The sequence below is a fragment of the Sphaerodactylus townsendi genome, linkage group LG05, assembly GCF_021028975.2.
Source record: "Sphaerodactylus townsendi isolate TG3544 linkage group LG05, MPM_Stown_v2.3, whole genome shotgun sequence".
In the NCBI taxonomy this organism is placed as follows: Eukaryota; Metazoa; Chordata; class Lepidosauria; order Squamata; family Sphaerodactylidae; genus Sphaerodactylus; species Sphaerodactylus townsendi.
Window position 1 is genome coordinate 105,080,424 of NC_059429.1, and position 25,534 is coordinate 105,105,957.

At 42.7% G+C, this 25,534-nt stretch overlaps 1 protein-coding gene across 1 annotated transcript in view; it reads right to left on the reverse strand.

Moving 5' to 3' along the window:
* Positions 1 to 1,278: 1,278 nt before the first annotated feature.
* Positions 1,279 to 25,534, reverse strand: part of LOC125433388 (basic proline-rich protein-like) — a gene marked incomplete at its 5' end in the record, with an annotated part of 67,466 nt that continues 43,210 nt past the window's right edge. Inside the window, one exon of the mRNA XM_048497890.1 lies at positions 1,279 to 1,677. Coding sequence (XP_048353847.1) covers positions 1,279 to 1,677 — 399 coding nt within the window. The remainder of the gene's footprint in view (positions 1,678 to 25,534) is intronic.

The window sequence follows — 25,534 nt, forward strand, 5'->3', positions numbered from 1 at the left end:
CTTGGTATAGAAGAATCTCATTATTGCACCAATAGTTTTTAAAGCTGAGGTCTTAACTGTTGCTTGGTGCACGTTCCAATTTAAAGTTTCACTAAACATGACTCCTGGGTATTTAAAGGGAGCTACATTGCTCAATGGGGTGTTGCCAATACTCCTCAGGATTTTTAAAAAACTTTTCATAAATTCCATTACTTTGGGTTTTTTTTATAATTTTTCTATAATTTTCTATAATTTTATAATTAGGTTCCACCGGGCCCTTGGGGAGGCTAGCCGCAGATTGTCCACTCCCTCCTGATGCCCCGTATACCATCTGGTTACCATCTGTGATGATCTGCTGATCCCCTCCCATGGGGGCAGGAGGTAGAGAGTTTGGGGTTTGGATGCCATCCTCAATATAGTTCATCTGAGTTATGATACTACTACTGTTTTAATGGATTTTAATGCACTCTTGACTTATATAGTTGTATTATGTTTTATCACTACTGGTTGGTTTTATTGTACACTGCCCTGAGCCCTTCGGGGTTAGGGCGGTCTATTAAATTTAAGTAACAACAACAACAACAACAACAACAACAAATTTGTACTTCAGCCATTAGGTCGACTGATATTAATACTGGTAGGCCACTGCTACCTCACCCTTTCATGTGGGGTTTGGTCACCAGTGTGGTGACTGTCTTATAGCTCTGGAGTTCTAGGGAAGTTGGCTCCTGTACCCAGGCTTCCTGCATGAATAGTGTATCAAAATTACTCAAAAGGTTCAAGAATTCAAGTCATATAACTTGTTGAACCAGCCTCTCAGATTCCATAATAAAATCTTTAGTTGTCATTGGGAATTTGAGATTCTACCAGTTCCCCCCTTGAGTCATGGTAGATACAGCTTAACCAAGGATAAGTGATTGCAGGCATTTGATTCTTGTGGTTATAATCGATGCATTTTGTATTTGAGCTTCTTCTGCTGGAGACTTGAATTTTTCCTGTTGTTTTTGCTGTTGTCCTGAATAGCCTTGTTTGGTGATATTGGCACAGTTATAGTTAAATTCAACATCAAACGATCAGGATCTGAAGATGTGGGTGCCATTTTTGTTGGGAGAGGTAAGGTTCCTTTCTCTTCAGAATCCTTTTAATCTTAGACACTCTAATCTGTTAGTGATTGCAATTTGTTCAGTTTCAGGAAGGGCTGCAAAAGAATTGATCAGGTCCTCTTCAATAGAGTTCAAGCTGAAGGCCCTTATAATTAGAGTGTGGGTCCTTTAAGGCTTCAGTCTAACCAATTAGATCTTACTGAAATTCAGCTGGCAGTGTTTCCACTAGGTGGTTTTTTTCTTTTTTTCCAGACTTTTGGTTGATTTGATTTTGGAAATAAGGGTGCCACAATATTGTTAGCAAAGACTCTTTTTCATTACGTATTTCAACAACCATCTTGGAAAACTGTTCAAGAGTAGTAATGATTTGCTTCAGTGAGTTGAAGATAAATTCCACAGTCTTGGCAGTCAGGAAAGAGAGTGCTTTTATAGCACTATTAACTTCCTCAGGACTTTCCTCTGCTTGTACCCTGTCATTTGGTTCCTCTTCTATTCCTCCATGGGTAGAGAGTTCTGCAAGAAGTGCATATCGGTTCATAGTGGGGACACTAAACGACAAGGCATCTTTTGAGATAAGATAATCAGCCATTTTCATCTGTTTACAAACAGGAGATATAGTTAACTCATCAGTGTATTTTGCTCTTTTGCTTGTTTTCACACTCATTACTTCAGTCAATTAGCCAGTTAACTGGACGATGACTTGGCATTGCAGCCTAGAACCTCTGCTGCTTTATAATTTCTCATGCTTAAAATAGTTGCTGCACAACTCAGTTTGTTATGAGTTAGATGACCGATACACTATTATCAGCTGGCAACTACTGGCAATCAAATTAGGGTCACTAGCAAAAAGGGCCTGTAAAAGCTTAGGGTGTAGCCTTCTAAGGAACCTGGAGCTGGAAAAGTTTCAAAAAGGTCTTAATTGCTGAAGGTCACCAACAGATATTTCCAAAATCTTTCATTAAAAGAAAACAGCTGCTAATTAGTGATCATATAAAAGAGCAGAAAACTTATCTTTTTGGAGAGGTACAGCCAGCATGTTTATCTCATTACCATCTTGGCAACATTTATTTATTTTGGAAGCTTTTGTCCTGTCTCATCAATCAAAGCTCTCAAGTAACTTAAATGGAAATTGGTTTTTTTAATCTAGTAATTAGAGATGCAAACAAAACAACCAACATCATTAAAAACAGTAGATACAAACAGTATTAATATGAAAACTTGTTGATTCATACTGGCCTACCCATGAGACTGCTCTGGAAATTACAACTGATCCAAAACGCAGAGGCAAGAGTCCATATTGATGTCCCAATAAGAACACAATAAGAACAAATTCCAGATCAGGTTCAAGGTCTTGGTGTTAACCTTTAAAACCTTGAGCGGGCTGGGACCTGAATATATTTGGGACTGTATCTCCCCATATTGCCCATGAAGAATGCTCTGATCCTTTTGAGGAAATCACCTGGTGGTCCCTGGCCCCCAGGACATTCAATTAGTGTAAACCAGAGCCAGGGCTTTTTCATTTTTGGTTCTGGCCTGGTGGAACTCTCTTCCAGCTGACATCAGGACCCTGTGAGATTTAGCTCAGTTCAGCACAGTCTGCAAAATGGAGATTTTCCGCCAGACTTTTGGTTGAGGCAGTCTTGAGTTAGTTCCATCTGCTGGCCTCCAAACCTTTTCCTCCCTGGGGCTTTCCCCACTCACCTTCTGCTGCGAGCCGCTCTCGTGCCCCCTCAGCGTGCGTCATTCCTGGCAGACTCTCGGGGTTCCCCACGACCCCTTCAGTGGTCACCCAGAAGCCCTTGGACAACCTATGAGCAGAAAATGCTGACCAGCACATCCCTCTCATTTTTGTTATTACTTGAGCCAAGTATCTGTGCATTGGTTCTCTGAATTGGTTCTTTGACTTTCATATCCAAAACTGACAATGGAGCATCTGAAGAGGTTATCAGCTCAGGATAATATACATTAAAAATAACAGCCCTAAGTGACTAGGTTCACAAGGTGGGATAAAAATTCTTCTTGCTATCATATTTTGATTACAGCATGGAATAAATACAGGGTTGTGGCAACAGGAGGATAGGAGTTTGTTGGATTATGAATATGGAGCCTGAAATGTAACAGCTACTTGGTATGGATGAGTTTTACAGAACCTGGTAACCTGGGGAGGAAATAAAACTGAAGGAATTGAACTTGTTAAAAGTGAAAATGATGATCGAAATGGAAACAAACCTGCACAAGCTCAAGGTGTCTGGAGGACAGAAGCTTTTATATGCACATTTGAATTATGCAGTTTCCACCTCCGCTCTCCAACAGCTTCTATTATCTCCTTGCCTTTTAAATCTTTCCCAAACAAATCATCTCAGAATGTCAGTTTAATAAAAGGTGTCTTAGCCCCAAAGCCCTGTGCAGCTTTGTCACTTTGCTTCCTTTGACTTTCCATTCCCAAGTTCAAAATGAAAAAAAAACACATCACACTGAAAGCAGTGGAAGAAAGAAGAAAAGGAAATTCAGTAAGATCATCAAGGTCCTTTGAGCACCTAGTTGATAGTTTGTGACTATCCTTGATTAGGGTCAGATTCCAGAAAAGGAGGGTTAGAAAAACTTGGGCCTTTAATGCCAACATCTTGATGTAGCATGGAAAGAAGTAATGAATAAAATTAATTGTTGAATTAACTGCTGATGCTCTCTCTCTCTCTCTCTCTCTCTCACACACACACACACACACACACACACACACACACACACACACACACACACACACACACACACACACACACACACACACACACACACACACACACACACACACACACACACACACACACACACACACACACACACACACACACATACCATGGACGTAGGTAAAAACATTTTAGTCCTTTTTTGGTTTTTGGCCTGCAGGGGGCGAATTGTTTGGGCTAGCAGCACCAAACTTTCAGGGATTGTTTGGGGGGACTCTCCTGATGATACTACCTAGGTTTGGTGAGGTTTGGTTCAGGGGGTCCAAAGTTATGGACTCTCAAAGGGGGTGCCCCATCCTCCATTGTTTCCAATGGGAGCTAATAGAAGATGGGAGCTACTCATTTGAGGCTCCCTGAACCAAACTTCACCAAACCTGGGATGTATTATTAGGAGAGTCTCTTATTGATACCACCCAGGTTTTGTGAAGTTTGGTCTAGGGGGTCCAAAGCTATGGACTACCAAAAGGGCAGCCCCCATCCCCCATTGTTTCCAATGGGAGCTAATAGAAGATGAGGGCTGCACCTTTGAGGGTCCATAACTTTGGACCTCCTGAACCAAACTTCACCAAACCTGGGATGTATTATCAGGGGAATCTCTTATTGATACCACCCAGGTTTTGTGAAGTTTGGTCCAGGGAGTCCAAAGCTATGGACTACTAAAAGGGGTCCCCCATCCCCCATTGTTTCCAATGGGAGCTAATAGGAGATGGGGACTATACCTTTGAGGGTCCATAACTTTGGACTCCCTGACCCAAACTTCACCAAACCTGGGTGGTATCATTAGGAGAGTCTCCTAAAGATACCCTGAAAGTTTGGTGCTTCTAGTTTAACAATTGCACCCCTGACAGCAGGCACCCCCCAAATTTCCCCAGATTCTCCTTTTAAATCCACCCCCTTCGGCATGGATTTAAAGGGAGAATCTGAGGTCCTCAGTTTAGAAGAAGACGACGACTTTGGATTTATATCCCCCCTTTCTCTCCTGAGGAGATTCAAAGAGGTTTACAATCTCCTTGCCCTTGCTCCCTCACAACAAACACCCTGTGAGGTGGGTAGGACTGAGAGAGCTCCGAAAAGCTGTGACTAGCCCAAGGTCAACCCAGATGGCATGTGTGGGAGTGCACAGGCTAATCTGAATTCCCCAGATAAGCCTCCACAGCTCAAGTGGCAGAGCAGGGAATCAAACCCGGTTCCTCCAGATTAGAATGCACCTGCTCTTAACCACTAAGCCACATTGAAAGTGATGCTGTTTCAGGGTGGGGGATAATCCACCCCAAAACAACATCACTTTCAATGTTGTTTAACTGGGGACCCCAGATTCTCCCTTTAAGGTGGATTTAAAAGGAGAATTTGGGCTCTCTAGTTTAAATACCATTGAAAGTGATGCTGTTTGGGGGTGGATTCCAGCATCACAGCAGCTGCCCGGGAGGGGGGGGGCGCAAAACTCAGATTTGGATTTATATCCCCTCTTTCTCTCCTGTAGGAGATTCAAAGAGGTGACACACACACACACACGCTCCACATTCTCCAATAATTTTGCCCTAGGTTGTTTCTAAAAAACCCTCTGGAGGAAAAACAGAAAAAAAGAAGAAGAGGAAGAGGAAGAGGAAGAGGAAGAGGAAGAGGAAGAGGAAGAGGAAGAGGAAGAGGAAGAGGAAGAGGAAGAGTTTGAATTTATATATCCCCTTTCTCTCCTGTAGGATACTCAAAGGGGCTTACAATCTCCTTGCTCTTCCCCCCTCACAACAAACACCCTGTGAGGTGGGTAGGGCTGAGAGAGCTCCGAGAAGCTGTGGCTAGCCCAAGGTCACCCAGCTGGCGTGTGTGGGGGTGTACAGGCTAATCTGAATTCCCCAGATAAGCCTCCACAACTCAAGTGGCAGAGCTGGGAATCAAACCCAGTTCCTCCAGATCAGAGTGCATCTGCTCTTAGCCACTGCTCCACAATATAATATGGAACAGTACAAAAGTTAGTACAAAGTATCAGAAGCATAAAGCAGTATGATACAGTCAGGAAGCATAAATGACTCTGAGGCAGGAACCATAAAAAGCAAAAAGCCCTGAAATGGCATAAAAACAAGTTCTGAATAGGTCATTTCCTCTGGAGGAGCAGCCACTTAAATTGGAGGAATTCTCCTTAGGCTGGAGAAAGGCCTTTATTGAACAGAATGATAGGTTACAGGGCATCACTTGTTTATCCACCAACATGCATTTTAAGAATCCTTGTTCAAATCAGATAGGCATGTATGGCACACAGTGTTAACATATAAAATACTTTCACCATGAAAGGTATTGTTGGTTAGTGAGGTTGCTCTCTCTTTCTCTCTCTCCACACAAAACATTTAGGTCAAAGATTATGCTTTTCATAAATCTTGCCAAGGATTGAGAATTTCTACCGTTCTAGAAAGCTCTGCACTCACCCTGTTGAGATATGAAAAGCAGTTCAGCATATAGCATGCAATACTGTGAACTGATAAAGACAGGAGGGAAAACTGGTAACGACAGGAATATTTTGCTAGCTACTAATTTGTTGCATTTGAGGCACTTGGTAAAACCTTTGCAATGTATTTCTGCTGCTTTCACTAACAATGCCTTGGAAGCTGGAGGTTTCCAGGATCAGAGCACCAAGTCCAGTTCCTTGTAATGCTCACCTTTAATATAAAGAAAACATTATGGCTCTGAGCCTCTTCAGGTTCTGATTTTAATTCTCCCTGCTACCCATCTAACTAGTGGCTGCCAATGCCACACTAGCAATAATGGGTGATAATTTGGAGGGAGAGAGGCAGTGGCGTACCACCCATGGGAACTGGGGGGAGTGTCAAATGACCCCAGGCGCAATAGAAGGGGGTGCAAAATTGCCACACCCCCTCCTCCTCCACACCGACCGAGCTTGTAAGAGCTGGCCTGCAGGGGAAGCGCTTAAAGAAAGAGCTGGCCTGCTGCTACGCCACCCATTCAAGCTGCCTTCTTTCCTTCCCAGGCCCTTGGAGGCAGGGGGATGGGCAGCTCGGATGGGCAGTGTGGCAGCAGGCTGGCTCCTGGGCCGCACACCACAGCCCCCTGTCTCCCTGAAGGTTGAATCCTTCCATACCCATGCCTTGGGGATGGCAGGAGCCGGCCTGCAGTGAGGCCAGAGGGGCGTGGCTTGGCAGTGTTTGACCCAGAAGCTGGCCTGCCATTGTGGTGTCCATCTGAGCTGCCCCAGCCCGCAAGCCCCACCCTGAGTCCCACCGGGGGGCACCCAGAGAAGGTGTTGTCCCTGTGCGCCATCCCCCCCCCCCCGACATGCCTTTGGAGACAGGTCTTTCTCCCTCCCTCTTTCTCCTTTCCCTCCCTGGGGTTTGATGGTTCTGGTGAAGAGGGTGGGTGAGGGAAAGGTCTTGGTTCTTTCCTCACTGACAACATGAATGCTGCTTTGGCAACATTCAAAGTGATGTAAAGCCTGGGAAACACAGTTTTTCCCACTTGGGTGTCTGATGTCCATTTTGGTGTTGTTAGTTGTCCAAAAGAATTTTTGAGCCCTAATTTTTTTGTCTGTATAGATATGAAAATAAAAAAATGCAAGATTAAAGCTTCCTATACATTCACCATCACTTACACAGAAATATAAGGCTTCATATAATCAGATCTGCACTATTGAAAGTGTCATTTGTAACTGAAAGCAAAAGGCAGACAACTGAGTATGCTCCACTCATGAATATCACTGCCTGTTACCTCCAGCTCTTTTTCAAGTGTGCTACAAACTTATGTTTATATGATTCTTGTGGCATTTTTTAGGTTGGCTGTTCCAGACCAAAACAATACAAAATCAGATCTGAGGTAAGTGGCAATTTTTATGCAGTGTTGGTTGCCTGTGTAGATCAGTGGTCAACTGTAGTGGTTTAAGCAGTGATTTGATGGTGGAATGCCATTCTACCACTGAACACTTTTGAAAGGAGAGGAAGTTTAAGCATTTTTTTTCTGAAGGACATCAGAAAGCAAAAGAAGAGTTTGGATTTATACCTTGCTTTTCTTAATGGTAAGGAGTTTCAAAGTGACTTACAAACTTCCTTCCTCCTCCCATAGTAGACACCTTGTGAGGTAGATGGAGGCTGAGAGTATTAAGAGCCCAAGAGCTCCAAACAAGCTTTGTGCAGAGGAGCAGGGAAACAAATCCATTTCACCAGATAAGAGTCTGCTGCTCACGTGGATTAGAGTTCTCCAGATTAGAGTTCATCACTCTTAGCCACTACATGCTGGAAGGGGTAGTGGAGGCTACTTCATCACTTTGTAGGCACACAATTGCAACACCCACCACAGTGCAATGGCCGCAGACCGAGAGTGGTAGAAATGAATTCTGTAATCCATCCGCACTGATGATAGCACTGTCACTGAGGCAGACAGAAGACAAACATTTGGCTTGCATTTCTGTGATCACACAGATTTGTGGTGCTCTTGGTGTCCTTACAAATAAAAGAAAATAATAAATACCAATCAGATTCCCACCACTTGGGCATTATGAATATCTACTTTCTAGGAACTGACCTCAGTGAAGATTCTGTTTCTGTTATAATTAGACCTATGCACAACACTTTAGTATCTAGTTCATATACGTTGTGGAGTCACATTGTCATTCCATGTGGGAAACAGCATGCAATCTCTGTATAAATCATCCTTTGCAATTGTCCCTCAAGTATGCCTTTCACCAGAAGCATTTTTGATGGATGAAAATCATGATGGCTGAGTTGCTGGAAATGAGGAACGTGTGAAATAGCTGTAAAGTCACATCTTTCAAGGCTATTTTCTGTTGAAATCCTCCCTCCCAGGGAAGTCAGATTAGCTCCTTAATGGAAAGACTAACATTCCCAAACGTCTGCAATTCTCACAGCAAAGTGGGATAATCTTTTGCTAAATAGGCAGTGAGCTAAGCAAAGCAATTGGCTGGTGAACATTCCAGTAAACAGCATTTGAGGAGAGAAAACATTCTTGAAAGGTAACACTGCATAATGATACAGGAAAGACACTGTGAGCTAAATAAAGATTTCAGCCAATAGTTGAAATTGAGTGCCTGGACAGTGTATATCCTGATCTCTGGGATGTGGTCTTCCATTATATTGCCTTTTGCCTTATCCACCAGCCACTTATGAGCAGCGGGTCAGCTGGTCAGTCCCCATATGTCTCCATTATTAGAACACATGTGCTTGGCTGAGAATTTAAGAGCTAATTTCCCAGGACTCAGCACCAAGATTACACTTTCTGGTCCTGTTCTCAAGGTTTTAAACACAGGAGACTGGCTGTAATATATTCCACGGCACAGCTATTGATGGGGGCATGGGAGTTGTGATACAAAAGAGAAAAGAGCTTAGGATGAACCAAGTGTGAAACTAATGTGAGGATGAAAAGATGGAGAGGGAGGAAGCCAATCAGAGAGGAGATGTTGCCAATACACAGCTGCCTGACACTTTTAATGAAATACTGTAACATCTCATCTGCTTGATTAGTTCTTTAAATAAACATGTTTCTTGTTATAAAGGGAACTTCTGATGATCCTTCAGAGTCTACAAAGAAGTCAAGAGATTTTATTGACATACATACAACTTGAGCCTAGAATAGGGCTCCCAGTCCCCTCATGGAGAAGGAGTATCTTTCAGCCCTGCCTCTTGTTTCCCACTACTACTCACAGTGGAAGAAAAATAATTTAAAAATGGCCACCTGATCTCACGTACAGAATAAACTGGAAATATGTCACACCTCTCCAGGAATTTCCAAAAAATGATGGCTTTTTGGTGATTAACATAATAATGGCGGAAATAATCATAATCATGAGGTTTTAAGAATTCCTAGAAAGGTGTGATGTCACTTGCAGGTTTTCATGGAAGTGATATCATGCCATCACCAATGGTCATCCATGATGCTGTGGCACAAAGCGTTCAACCCTCTGGTTGCCAAGCCAGACCTGGCAATCCTAGCCCAGAGGCTCTAACTACAACAGTTCCAGCAGCCATCTTAACAATCACAACACAGTTTCTTCATTCTGGACAATATCAGAAGGCAAATAGCTTTCCTCTAAACATTAACTCTTTATTAACATTAACTCTTTCATTCTGTGCTTGGCAAGAGTTGTTTGGGGAGGGACCTCAGTGATGATTAACACCATACAGTTCATTTTCAAAGCAGCCATTTCCTCCAGGGAAACTGATCTCATACTCTGGAAATCAACGGTAATTCCAGGAGTTCTGGTTGGCAACTCTAAATTGATCTTATTTCTTCTGGATATTTCTCATTCTCATTCATTTATTATGATTTAATGCAATGCGATTCTTCTGTCCCCTTCCATCTCTCTCTTTGTCCTCTGAAGGACAGAGATTTCTTGCATCATCTTGACCCAGATTTAATGCACACCAGAGTACCTGAAGGTCAGTGGGCAGTACCGGAGACTTCAGTATACAGCAAAAGTGCAAAAGAAAAAAGTGCAATGTCTGTGGTAGGGGTTATTAGGAAAATGATTAAAATGAAACAACCAGTATCTTAACAGCCTTGTTATTACTGTTTGGTGCATAAGCTTGAGCAATACTGGAAAAATTTGGTAAAATTTGGATTCGGATTTATTTGGTGTTGTAACCAAATCAGCCGAATATTTGATTCAAAATATTAAAATATACTGAAAAATTCGGGTTCATTTGAATTTTTTTTGTATTTTTAGTGTTTTTTCAGTTTACAGCCTGTAGGGGGTAAATTTTTTAAGCTAATGGCACCAAAATTTCAGGAAACTCTTCTTTTTCTTTCTGATGTCCTTCAAAAAAATGCTTAAACTTTCTTTCCTCTCAGAAGTGTTCAGTGGGGGTTCAATTTTATGGACCCTCAAACAGGGTGCCCCCACCCCCCATTGTTTCCAATGGGAGCTAATAGGAGATGGGGCTACCCCTTTGAGCATTCATAAAATTGCACCCTTTGAACCAAATTTCACCAAACCTGGATGGTATCATCAGGAGAGTCTCCTGAAGACACCATGAAATTCTAGTGCCACTAGCTTAAAAAATGCACCACTGACAAGCACCCCAAGAAAATTTCCACAGATTCTCCCTTTGAACTGATCTGGCTCCATTGCAGCCAATGAGGAATATCTGGATGTGTGTAAAAAGGGTGCACATTTTTCAAGGTAGAGGCACCAAACTGTCAGAGACACTCCTGGCAAGAGCACACAGGTTTGTGAACCTTGCTTCAGGGGGTTCCATTTTATGGACCCCCAAGTCTTTTGGATCATCTGGTTGGGCACATGTATAGAAACACTATAATGGGTTAGAAGGAATATTGTTCTGATCCAGCTTTATCTTCTATTCCATGTTGGTCTTTCAAGGCAATTGGTTGGTTGCTGTGTGAAACAGTATATTGGAATTCATGGACCGCTGGACTAATTCAGCAAGGCTGTTCTTGTGTCCATGCAAATTCATATGCAAATACATACCTGAAGGAGTTCAGTAAAACCAAAGGATCTAGCTTGTTCTCAAATATAAGGCTTCAAGACCTTTCCCCCTAAGCAGAAATGATGGAAAAAGTCACATGTTCACAGGAGATGGGCCATGAAAAAGTTCACAGAAGAGGAGTACTGAAACTGACCGGAGTATGCTGGTTGCCTTTACCGGGCAAGATAAAGGTAATCCTGGACAAGGTTTGGATTCTTATATATTGACTATAGATTGTTAAGAAAAGGTGACATAATAAGGTAGTCACTGAAACAATACAGGGTCACAATTGGTTGTTTTACCATAACTTCTAAGGAGGGAAGATGAACCCAGTCCTTCATCTCCTGTGTCAATCTTCTTTAAAGAATAGAAGGCTAAGGAGAGTTTATTTATGAGGGATATATGCAGACTGCTGGAATGGATAAGATAACTGAATTGACTTGCAAGACACATGATTGCAGATTAAATTTGGCATTGGCCTTTTGGAATTAGGGCTATCCCTGAAATTACAATAGTCTCACTCCTGGTGTTCAAAAGGTAAATCACTTTTATCCAATTCGTCTGGAGGAGCCACATCAAGTCTTAACTGAAATAATTTCTTCCAAGAGAAGCAAAAAGTGTTGCTTTATGGATTCTTTCTGGTGATGCTTCAGCTGTAGTGGAAGCTGCTAAGGAAGATAATATACTAAAAATAGAAAGGGCAGAGAACTCAGCTAAAGGAAAAAGTTAGTGTTTTCTATAGTAGAGAAGACCAAGTGCAAAATAATTCTAGCCTTTATTGCCCCGCTAAACATCCTCATGATCTGAAATGTTTATGTCATACTTGCATTGCAGGCTTCACAGTTATGAACAAAATAGTCAAGAATATGAGGGATAAAGAAAGCTGGAAAACTTCTAAGAAACTTTGAAAACTTCTTAGAATTTCTCTCTGTTGCACTCTTATACAAACATCTGTCTGTGTTCAGAGCTGCTTAGCTTAACAATTAAGTTGTCTATCCTTGCTTTCATCACATTCTTCTCAACAGCCCAGTTACCTAGGTCTGTGCATCTCTTTATACTCTCCATATAAAAGGCTGCATTCAGACATCATGGTTAACCATGGATTGCTCAAACTGTGGAATGTGCTAAAAGAACTGTTTGATCTACCAAAAAAATCTGTGTGTGCATGAACTCTTTCTTGCTGCTCTTCTTTTTCCACTGGGGAAGACATCTTTTTTTATCTTTTGCCTTCTATGTGGCCAATCAACTGCAAGGGACAATGCTACTCAACAAACTGTGACATGTGAATTCAAAAGTCTGAACAAGTGTACTTCATTCAAGCTGTGTTTAGCAAGCTAGCTCCAGGCCTAGTTTGAAATTCCTGTTTGGGAATTACCATTTCTAGCTTGTTGTATCATTTGTATCCAGACATTAGAACTAAATGCACATGGTGTAGAAACCTCTGAATGTGGCCCAAGTGTTCACATGCACATCATATGAATATCTCTTTTAAGGTCATTTATCAGGAAGTCATCTGGCATGGAGAAAATCTCCACAAAGGAAAAAAAAACAGTTATATGTGAAGTGAGTTTCTACTTGCAACTGTAGATAATGTGGGGAGGGGGATCATTTATAATTCTAAAAAGAATGGCAATATAAACAAGTTTTCAGAAGGGAATCCTTTCCACATAGACTAGTGTACTGAGGAACTCCTACCCATCTGTCACAGAATCTTTGTACACTACAAAAGATTCTGGGATGTTGTCTAAGTCAGTTCATATGAAATTGTGGTTACTTCTATTGAGATTTAGGCCATTTCAGTGGTGGGATTCAAAAATTTTAGTAACAGGTTTCAATGGTTGTGGGATTCAAACAGTGGCATAGCGCCAATGGGGATGGGCGGGGCATGACGGGGGCATGGCCAGGCATTCCAGGGGCAGGGCATTCCTGGGTGGGGCTGTGGCAAGGATGCAGGGCAATTTTGCATCCCCCACTTGACGAGATTTGTTGTACCCAGGGACAGAGATTACCCCCTTGTCCCTAGCGGAGTTAATCATTAATAACCAGTTCTCCAGACTGAGAAACTTTTAGTAACCGGTTCTACCACATAGGTGTGAATAGGCTGCATCCCACCTCTGGGCCATTTATACATGTGAGGTCTCCTTCACATTAAGTGTTCATTCCCCTTGGGTTGAATTCTCTGTAACGAACATTTTTCCCCCTCTTCTAAACTCACTGTGCTTCAGGTCAGAGAATCTTTGCAGTTTCTGAAACCCCCGAAAGTGCAACTTTTCTCTTGCTTTACAGGGAAAGTGAAAAGAGACAGTATGCATTTGACATACACTGGGTTTTCTCACTCCCCCCTGCCTCCCCCCACCAACAGCAGTTCTTTGGGGGCAGCAATTGAGAATGATCGAAAGAGCTTTCTTTTTTAAACATTTTAACACTGCCAGTCTATCACTAGAACAATAGACCAATGAAATCTGCATGGTCTAGCAAAATAATGCTAGACCCAGGATGGTACACACAAAGGCAGCAGAGAGCACCCTCCCCAGCTGGAGGTTGCACGAAGAGAATGGGTGGGTAAAATGGCAGTGTGGCTCAGCTGAGAACACTTTGCAGTAGGATAATCCCATTTAAACAAAAAAAAGTCAGAAAACCCACTGCGAAGTTAACAGCTGTGGGGTAATCATTGCATGCATAAAAGGCCATAGTCACTCTACATGAACAGAGTGTGCCTTAGAGCCTTCCCAATACTCTGATGTAGCTGTATATTACAAGGGAGAACTAGTAAAGATGACCAAGTTAACTTTCAGGAAAACTTGCCTGTCAATACTGATTGACTCATTGACTAACCTTGGTGAATTTCTGAAGAACCTTGAGGACCCTAGGACACTATCTGAAAATTACTGATGGGCAGCCCGATTCAAAAATGGAGGCAGCAGGCTATGGTGCCAATGTAGCATTGCCCTGCCACTTCCAAAAGGGCTTTTCAGTGGTGTGGGGAGCAGGGAAAAGCCCTGAAACCTCTCCACCACTGAAATGCCCCATAGGGCTAAAAGGGCATACACTGCAGAAAGGCAAGTATAAGTCTCAGGGTTGGTATGCTGCACTACCAGCCCTCAATCCTTGGAGGGATCTGACTAAAGTTGGCTCTGCCCCTGGGAATGCCTCAGCCCACCCCCGCCCATGCTGGCATCTGAACGGGACACCAATGCAGTGTCACCACAGGCCGAACTTCCGGGATCTGCAACAGTGGAGCTGTGTGACAGGTGACCACCATTACATCTCTCCCTCCACCAGAGTAAGTGCCCCAGGGAGGGTAAATATGCCAGTGCAAGGGCATGCTGCTCCCTCAAGCCCCCCCTCATTGGATGGGGCTCATAGAAACACATGTTTCTGGCTTTGTGACTCTGTCTTTAAGATATGAATTGGGCCAGCTTTGCTATTGAGAAGCAAAGCTTCTGAAGTCTTGGCCTGTAAGATAAATTTCTAATATCCAAATATGCATGAAAGATGATATGATGTCCTCAATGAGCAGTATAAAAATACAAATAAAATTAAGTTGTGAAGGTGATATAAAGTTTGGAGAACTGAGGAAAAGTTTTTGAGGTGTTGAGAAATTACCACTTTATTTCTTATTTTTTGATACTTATACAACCAACTCAATAGCTTAAGGCAGTGCTTGAGAAGCAGATCAATGTGTCTGTACATAAAACCATAAAATATAATAAAACCCATAAAATACAGATATCTAAAGACAGAGCAACCCACCTCTCCTGTGCACCATATTACTAGTCACTTTAGAGGTCCATCTAGACAAGATGCTGAAAGATCAATTACTTTCCATCAGCAGCTGCATAGTGTCCCAACTCAAATAAGAGTTGCAAGATGGGGGACTGGGGGAATGAGAAAGAGGGAATTTGACTCTTCCACTCTTACAGAATCTTCCCAATTAAAGCTGCCATCCTGATTTTATCAGCTTGGAAAGTGATAAAAAACACATGCAAAAGTCTGGATCCTGCCATTCATACAGGAGTGAAAGAATTAAACCCCCTTTCTCTCAGTTCCAGTCTTAATCTGAAGCTCCATGGCTATTTCTGTTTTTAAATCCCATCAGAGATTTCTCAGTGTTCTGTTTAGTGAGGCTGGAAAGAAATCTAAACTGAGAAATTTCACATTGTGCTTGGAACACAGCAGTGGGATGTAAATGAGTTTCAGGAGGGAGGTAGTTTTGTAACCTGAATGCCACTGCTGGGGATAGTGGCTTCCAGGGGTGATCCACATTGACCATTTTTCTAGTCAGATGTACATGGCTGCATCAAAGGGGAAACTTTGTGGAGGGGTTCCTATATCACCACCACCCTCCCCCCACTCGTCATACTCCAGGATCATTTCTGGCAATTGATTTCCTTACAACATACTGATTTTAAGGGACTATTAAGGTAAAGGCGTGGCATCCAATTATCAGTAGTTATGACTGCAATATTTCTTCTACTCCAATTACTGTTCCTTCTCTTACCTGCAAATGCTCAGAAACCAGATTAACTGGTAGTGTGAATGAGTCCTTGGTGACAATTTAAGTCTGAAATGGGTGTCATGCCACTTTATTTAATTACTACTGATTCTAGGTGGATTGTTCCAGTGAGGTGAAGTGTACATTTGGGAACATCACAGAACACCATCAGCTCTTCAACGGTTAAGGAAGAACAGAAAAACTGCTAATTTTCAAAGGTGTTATGTTCCTCGTTATAACTGTCAGATAAGTTATAATTTAACCTGCAAATGGAAAAAAGATATGTTCCTGGAATGGTGCTAGACTTGATATTTCTCTCTTGACATATATTATTTCTGGAATGAGTACCAAACAGTGTCTCAGTTTTCTATAGAAAATGTAGAATGCCCAAAATGTAAAGCAAACAAAATGGTAGAGTAAAGAAGAAAAATGTGCATTTTGGTTCAGATAAATGATTGAATTTTCATTTGAGACAGAGCTGCAGGTTGTTATTGGTGAAGGGCAAGTGTTACCTAAACTGATGAAAAGACTATAGTTCTCTCCAAGGATGAATACTGCTTGGGCCAAAAAAGATAGGGTTACATCCAGCCACTGTCTTCTACTTAGCATTTTTTTGCCAATTTCCTCCTCACATGGTCAGCCTAACTTTGATCCATATATTGTAAAGCAGGGTCTTTGTGAGTTTTCTTCTTCACTCAAGTCATTACCACCTATAGCCGTATGTAGATTTTGGTATATGGAGTAGATTCTGGTACCTGCACCAAAAATTTTACTGAGTTTGAGTTTGTTCTTTTGTGGGTTTATTTAGAGTTTTTGTTTCTTCTAATTTTCATGGGGAACATATTTATGCAACCCCTTCCTTCCCTCCTAAACAAATGGGACAAAAATCTCATGTTCTACATCCCTCACCCAAAGGATCCATTCTGCACAAAACAAAACAAAAAATACATCTATGGAATGTCTTGAAAAGAGACGATTGCTTCTTTTCACTCAACACACTCAGACAGCAAAGGCATCCAAGGGGAAATGAAGCTTTTCCCCACTCAACCATTTCACTCTTTGGTCAGTTCACTCTCAGCTTGCACCCAACGTTTTGTGTGCTGCTGAAAAGATTTTCTATGTTTCCCCTTTGCTGAAGGTTGCCCCAGGACTTTTGCTCTGCAGGCTCTGATCCTGGGCACCTTCTCAGCCCCAAAAATACACAGTTGTACTCAGCTCATCCTGCTAATTCTGGCAATATATAATTTTCCTACTTTTTAAAGGAAATTTGAGGAGCTATCTCTGTAGCTATGCAGACCCTTATAAGAGAATCTTAGCTGCTTGGAAAACTGCTTTACCTCCTGTTGAGAAGCATTGGGTAGACCTACCCTCTGCAAACTGTCTTCATTTTAGTTTTTTTGCACTGCACAGAAAAACAGGATGGGCCACGGAGGGCAGGTCTACCCAATGCTTCTCAATGGGAGGTAAAGCAGTTTTCCAAGCAGCTAAGATTCTCTTATGTGTGTCTGCATAGCTATGAAGATAGCTCCTCAAAATTTTTTTTAAAGGAAAACTATATATTGCTGGAACTGGCAGGATGAGCTGAGTACAGCTATGCACTTTTGGGGCTGAGAAGGTGCCCAGGATTAGAGTCTGCAGAGCAAATGTCCTGGAGCAACCTTCAACAAATGGAAGCAGGGGGATCCCTTCAGCAGCACACAAAATGTCCGGCACAAGTGGAGGGTGAAACTGTGACCAGAGAGCGAAATGGTCAGGCAGGACAAATAAGATTCTTCCTGAACTCTGCATTCAGCACAGAGAGGCAGGGTACGTCTTGCAGGACCCTTAGGGAATAAAGGTGAAATTTGAAGCATTGTTCTAAAAAAGACACCTTGAGCTTAAATAGGGCATCCTGAATTTCTTTCCAAGAAGCTTTTTAAAAAGATCCTCAGATGTCTTGTTTGTGCTGGATGACTTTGGAATGGACCAAAGTCAAGCAGATTGGTAATAATAAATAAAAAAATAAAAAACCCTCACTTGCATAGTGGCAAAAGGAAGGTTAAACTGGCTTGTGAGATTTTTTTCTCTTTACCAAAAGAAGGAGATGAAGGAGGGGGGGCTGTTTCAAAACAAAAGCAGATGGAACAGATGGAGTGAGCTACATTCTGACCTCTCCCAACCTCACTGCACGCTGGTGCTTTCAGCATTTTCTTCCAGTTAGGCTCTGATACCAAAAGTTAGTTTTGGCAAGGAAGAAATGGCTTCAAAACACAAGAATAAAGCACAGAAAGGATAAGGTTGTCCTCACTCATGAACTTTGTTTTTCTTTAAAAATAGATACCATAACTTTTTTAAACACATGAACAGGATACTGTTTGTCTGATGCACACTGAAAACCAAACATTTTCCTGTCTCCTGATCATGCCTGCCACTTTATGTTTATGTGAGTTTTGTTTGTGCATGTGTGCAACTTCCTCTCTCTCCCCCCTCCCCACCTGCCTTCAAACACAGAAAGCAAAATATTCAGAGTTTGGAGAATCCGTCAGGTTCTGCATCTGTGTAGAACAGAGAACCAAACAGCAAGCAAATGGGATTCCTACCTTTTAGAATTACAAGTTATCAGCAAAATACAGGAATAGTGATCGTTGCTATCAGCAAAACACAGGAATAGTGATCATTGCTGATCCTTTTCAGAGATGTACCAAATGTTGCTATTTTGAGTGTTCTGCTAAATTATATAAAAGATTGCAGCAGGATTGATTTACAGATGCATCCCCCTAGACCGGATTGCACAAGCAGTGATGACAAAGGAAATCAAAGAAGCCCACCAGCTGAATATGATGCCTGCTGACTCCCACTTATTTTTGCACTCTCCCACCTCAGAAGTCTTGCAACAACAATCATTTCCCTGCCCCTACTCAACAGCTGCTCTTTGGTGGTGAGTAAGAATAGTTGCCTGCATGCACCACCTACAGTCAGCTGTTGGTTCCTTTAAGTCTTCCCAATGTCCTGATGTGCTATCAATCCATTTTTATCCCATTCCCCGCCCCCCCCAAGAGAGCTCTGGGTTACATATATGGTACTTTGAGCATAATACTACTAGGTCTAGTAGCCCTATAAAATGTATTGCCTCTTTGAAACACCCACTCCCTTCAATTAGTCCATAGTTTGGAACTCTCAGCCCTGTTTGCTGTTCCCAACCTTTCTGATTTCCTCTGTTTCAGTTCCTATCTCCCTTAGGAAAGCCAGTGTGGTGTAGTGGTTCAGAGCAGGGAGAACAGGGCTTGATTCCCCACTCCTCCACATGAGTGGTGAAGATTTGTTTCTCTGCTCCTACATTCCTACTGGCTGACTTTGGGCTACTCACAGTTTTTCGGTACTCTCTCAACCCCATCTGCCTCACAAGGTGTCTGTTGTGGGGAGAGGAAGGGAAAGGAGTTTCTAAGCTCCTTTGAGTTTGGATTTATAGCCCCCACCTCTTTCTCTCCTGTAAGGAGAAAAGGAGGGGGGCAGCAGCTATAAATCCAAACTCTTCTTCTTCTAGCTGAAGGAGTCTGAAATCTATGGCTCCAAATGTGACTCAGTTAAAAAAAAACCCTCTATACAGCTCATTAAAAAAGAAAGAAAATAAGGTATATTGGAGGAATAGGTGGGATGCTAGAACAGCTAAAAGGGAATGGTAAAAAAAAGATTTTAATGAGACTAAAAGGCTTTTTACAGATGATTTTGAAAAAGGGAACTTATAGAGACAAACTGTTGCCAGTCATTCCACATGTGAACCATGCACAGATTTGTGCCTGTGCACTAATACAACTGCAATGAACGCTCCTCTGTAATGTATTGTGAGATCTTATATGGATCCTTTCCTCATAAAGGACCCATGATAACCAGTGTTTGGGCTGCGGAAACTTTCTGGCCTCTTAGGTCGATTCCGCACTTGCGTTATCAACCTAAGTTCGAGCTGCGTTCGACCTAAGTGCTCAACACAACCACTGAGATCGACGTGGTTTTGTACCAGCTTCGCCCCATGTAACAGTCAAATTTCCAACTCCAGTTGGGAACTACTACTTTTTCAGGGAACCACGCTCGAACTCAGCTTGATTCCAGTAAAGTGCAGAATCTCTGGTGCCAGGAGTCCCCCATTCAGCCAATCACAGCTGAGTGTTTCGGGCATGTGTACAGCTGGAGAACCACCGTGGCGAAAATCGCACCTAATTCCCCCCCCCCTTCTTTCTTGCATTCGAAGCGATGGCTGGTCGCATAAACGGCGCACAATTTTCGCGTACCAAGCAAAAACCGCCACCTTCGCCCCTCCATCCCTGTGGCAGTTTTTTTTATAACGTGTGTGGGGATAGATGGAACATGGCCAGAGAACAGTAGCCAGTCAGAATGGAGCGGTGAAGAGGCACAGGATGATTCCGCCCTCCGAGCTGGGATCAAGCTGGTTGCAGTGGGGAACAACAATGGCTTCGACCTAGGTTAGTATCCTTCTCAGGGAACTGGGTCGAACTTATTTTACTCGAGTGCAGAATCGCCCTTAATCAACTTATCAAATATTAGTAATATTTCTTATACTGGCTCTCGGTTGATCTCTTGCACTTGGTTTTGAAGCAGTTTGGCTTTTTAAAAGATTGCTGAACTCAGCCTTAGCTGTTCTCCTGCACTGTTGTATTAACTGCTTCTGGTTACTCTTCCCTCTGTTTAACACGGTTGCTATAAGTAGTTTTTGACCCTTAAAACTGACAGCTGCTGGTTTGGTCCTGCTATCCAAGTCAACTGCTAGGCTGCTAGGTTTGCCAGCCTCCAAGAATTACCATTGATCCTGAGACTGAAGAAATCCATTCACTTGGAGAAAATGGCTGCTTTGGATGGTGGACTCTATAGTATTATAATCAGCTGAGGCCGCTCATTCCCTGCCCTCCCCACCATCCACCCCCAACTCTCCAGAAATTTCACAATCCAGAGTCGGTAGCCCTAGCTGTGATGGATATCTTGGTGGTTTTTCATTGCTTCAGGTTCAGCATCTAATGGCAGCACAGAGACTTGTTTCAGCTGGGAACTGAACCCTTGTCACTTATATCCAATTCTCACATTATGTCAATCTTCATAATAAATTTGTATCTGGCCCCTTCCATACATGCAGAATAATGCACTTTCAATCCACTTTCACCATTGTTTGCAAATGGATTTTGCTATTTCACACAGTAAAATCCAGCTGCAAAGTACATTGAAAGTGGATTATATATAAGTTCTCACCATGAGAGAGCACATATAAACACAATGTTCATTATGTGCATTTGACATGATAACACTGAGTAATGTGAGAACTGGGCCTCTGATTCTTCCCAACAGACTACACTGACTTTTTAGGGAGATGGATGAAAAGATCTCAGCAATAACAACATCTCCCCACTAGGAGCTTCACATTACATTATTATCAGAGACAAAGCTACCAGGGGGCCGATGGGTGTGTGTTGCACCAGATGCCCTCTTGTGGGGGGTGCAAAAATTGCAGGTTAGTTTGTGGGTTTTTTGGTATTTTTAGTGTTTTTTCAGTTTTTGGCCTGCAGGGGGCGCAGTTTTAGGCTAGCAGCACCAAAATTTCAGAGATTTTTCCGGAGACTCTTCTAATGATAGTACCCAGGTTAGGTGAGGTTTGGTTTAGGGAGTCCAAAGTTATGGACTCCCAAAAGGGGTACCCCCATCCCCCATTGTTTCCAATGGGAGCTAATAGGAGATGGGGGTTATACCTTTGAGGGTCCATAACTTTCGACCCCCTGAACCAAACTTCACCAAACCTAGGTAGTATCATCAGGAGAGTCTCCTAAAGATACCCTGAAAGTTTGGTACTGCTAGCTTAACAATTGCATGCCTGACAGCAGTCACCCTTCAAATTTCCCCAGATTCTCCTTTTAAATCTACCCCCTTCGGCATGGATTTAAAGGGAGAATCTGAGGTCCCCAGTTTAAACATTGAAAGGGATGCTGCTTCAGGGTGTGGGATAATCCACCCAAAAAAGCATCACTTTCAATGTTGTTTTAACTGGGGACCCCAGATTCTCCCTTTAAGGTGGATTTAAAAGGAGAATCTGGGCTCCCTAGCTTAAACACCATTGAAAGTGATAGTGTTTGGGGTGGATTCCAGCATCACAGCAGCTGCCCGGGGAGGGGGGGCAAAACTCAGATCTTGCATTGGGCTCCATTTTCCCTATGCCTCTGATAATTATCAATTAGCTTCTCTCCTTATTCATACTATGAAAAGAAAAAGATTGGGTCAGGGGGTCCAATTTTATGGGCCTCCAAATAGAGTAAAACTTGAATCCCCCAACACTCCAATTGGAAAAGATAGTTTAGAAGAGTGATCTATGCTAGGGTTGCCAACTGCAGGTTTAAAATTCTTTATACTTCTAATTATAATTTTTTCCTATGTGTTTATGGGATTTTGAGAGGATATTATTTTAGGGGTCAGGGGTTACTAATGGCTCTGGGGATTTATGAAATTTACACTAGTCATTGACAGTATAACAGTAACTTTGAAATTTGAGGGCAGAGCCTGGGAATGTGGGGTTTAGGGAACGGATGGACCACTGTAAGGTACAACACCAGGCACTCTACCTGCTACAGCAGCCATTGCTCCAGGAGAAGTGGAATAAATGCTTTGAATGAATTAATAATAATTGATTTATGAAACTTGGAGAGCAGTTGTAATTCCGAAAGATCTTTAGCCCCCACCTCAAGGCTGGCAACCTTAATGTACATAGCCAGGATTCTGCCGGCTATGTTTGTTTGTAAAGTGCCATCAAGCCTAAACTATATTTTTTCATATGTTTGTTTAACACTGTGTCTGTTTGAGTGCCTGTTTTTCTGGGCACATTTTCAGCTTCTGTGTTCATGTGACACAACCACAAGAAATCCTTTTTGCTGCTGGCTGTCATAAACATCTTGACATTAAAGACTGCTTTACAGCCCACCAATCAAGGATACTGTTTGATTGCTTTGTTAACAATTGCCCATGCTTGACTTGTGGCAGAAATCGGTGGTTTGACATTGTTTTCTTTTTTTTTAATGGTTGAACTAAAGCAGGATTAATGGAAAAATCAATACACGTGGAACAGTTTCTTGTTGTTAATACACACAATATTTTAAAGAACAAAATAATAGAAAAACAGGGAGGTAAGAAGACAGTAATTGATGGATTACCTTTGGTGTTTTTTTTGAGGGAATAATTGTGTGTGTGAGGCTGAGATGAGGCACTTAGTGAGCTGACATCATGTTCTGTAACTCTCCCATCCATTTAGTCATGAAAATCACTGTTTTCTGAACACCTACAAAGCTATGCTAAGTGGAGCTGCATCTTCCTTGTCAAATCTCTGAGATGTTGAGAGGCAAAAAAGCAGGATATTCTGCTTATTCTTGAGAAGACATATTGCTATCACCTATATTCCTGCAACCTGCAGGGTTTGAGGAATATATTTAAAGATTGAGGTGTTCCCTAGATTTTCTTTACACTTCTTTACACTCTGAATGTATAAATCCTAGATTCAATCTTTGGTTTTAAAAAGGATCTCTGGAGAAGTGCTGGAGAAAAACTTTGTCTGTGCTCTTGGACAACTGTCAGGCTGGAGAAGTTATGCTGGTGAAACCTTGAGCCTTTGTTAACATATGGGGGGGGTAGCTATTTTCAGTGGTGTGGAGGGATCAGAGGAGGGAGTTCAGTTCTCCAGATTCTCCCATCATCCATTGGTGCTGCTTGCTGCTGTCAAGTTGGATGGTGGTGGGGGAAATACAGAGGCACATTGGGGAGAAAATGGAGCCCGGGGGCAACACCTGATCAAGTGTGCTGCCCTGCCCTGCACCCCCCCGTGCCCCACTTACGACGGTGGCTCTGGTGGGCAGCTCTGGTGGGAGCCAAGGGGGCAGGCTGGCTCCTGCCCTCCCTGTCAGCAGAAAGGCTGGGGAGAGCAGGAGCTCAGAGCACCCCCTTTGCAGGGGGGCTCATGGCTGCATGGTGGGGCCTGCCCTTGGCACCGGTCGAGCACCGGGTCCACCGGCACATCCAGACAATGCCGATGTAATCCTCTGGTGGGGGAGAGGCCTCCTGGCTGTGCGGCTGGGTCCGATCTCAGGCGCCGGTGTGATCTTCCAGCAGGGGAGAGGACTCCCGGCTGTGTGACTGGGCCTGGCCTTGGGCATTGGCACGATCTTTTGGCAGGGGAGAGGCCTCCTGGCCATGTGGCTGGACCTGGCCTTGGGTGCTGGCAAGTGGCACTGGCCCAGTCACCATGCTGCAGGTGAGGCCAGGCGCAGGGACCCAGCTGGCACCCAGCACCCTCCCCCCCACATGACCAAAAGGTGTGCGCTCAGGGACCTGGATTAAACCTGGGGAAATATTTGGGGAAGTATTGACATTATGTAAATGTCATGATATCACCTCTGGCATGACTGGGAAGTGATGTCATCATGTCCTGCAGCTTGAGCTTTACCCCTATGTGATACAATCACTTCTGGGCCACACTAGAAGTGACATCACAGTGTTTCCAGTGAGGACCTCCTCCCTCCCAGGAAGTTTCCTGCTAGTTGCCAGCCTCAAGTTTGCAGTGCTAGATCACAGTAATGGCCAGTTCCTTCTTTATGCAGTCTTGGTGTTCTTCTTGGCAACATCAAGGTTGTCTGCAAACTGCTGCCAAGACCTTGAACTCTTGTTGAGAGATCCCTGTTACTTGCATATGTCAGTTCCTTCCTATGAAATCTTGTGTCAGTTCCTTCCTGCTATAGCATTACTTATGGTAAACAAGGTGCCGTGTGGACACCTTCTAGGACATAAATTCTGGTAGCATTCCTTTGCCTCATGTACAGGAATAGCCTTGGGATTGGTAAAATGATATCACAGTATCCTATCATGGGTAATGGGAGCAATATATGTATGCTCATTCAGTGATGGCCTCTTGCCCTTGGAATGCCCTCACCCTTGAGGCTTGCCTGGCACCTGTTTTACTCTCCATAAGGCACCAGCCAAAACATTTCTCTTTACCCAGGTTTTTAATTAAGGGGTTACATCTTTTTGTTGTTGTTGTTTTATGGACTGGTAGTTTGAGAACTGGTTTATCAGCATTATGTTAGACTGGTCTGTTTTACGTACTTTTATGCTTTGACTTGCTTTTTTAGCTGTTTTTATTGGCATGTTTTCATTCATTCTGTTTTTCAGTTTTTATTGGTATTTTATTGCCTTACTGCTGTTTGCTTAGGTCTGTTCTGCTGATTTAACTGAGGCTGATTCCGCATGGACCCCCAAAAAGCGGTGTGAAAATGGTGTGAAAACAGTATAAACCCTTTTACACCGTTTTAAACCCTTTTACACCATTTTCACACCATTTTCACACTGCTGTTTTTGGCCAATGCGGAATCAGCCTGAGTCAACTTGAGCAGTTCTGAAGAAGTGACATATAATATTCTAAATAAATATTGTTTTTTGACAATTGTATTGTTTTGGGAATGGCTACTGTTGTTGCTGTTAGCTTTCTTTTTCTATTGCTGTTATCCTTATGATGTTGTTGCCTGAAATGTATAGCATATAAACTAATTATACTTTAGCAATAACATGTCCTGACAAGTTCTTTCTAATCCCAGTTCTTGAAAACTTGGATTAACTGAACATTGTGCAGTTGCATTGGGCAATAATAATGAATGCACCAATGTGGGAATGTTTTATAACCTGTACACAATATCTTATAAGTGCCCATGATGGGATTCCTTTGCCTCGTGTATAGGAATAGCCATGGGATCAGTTCAATTCCAT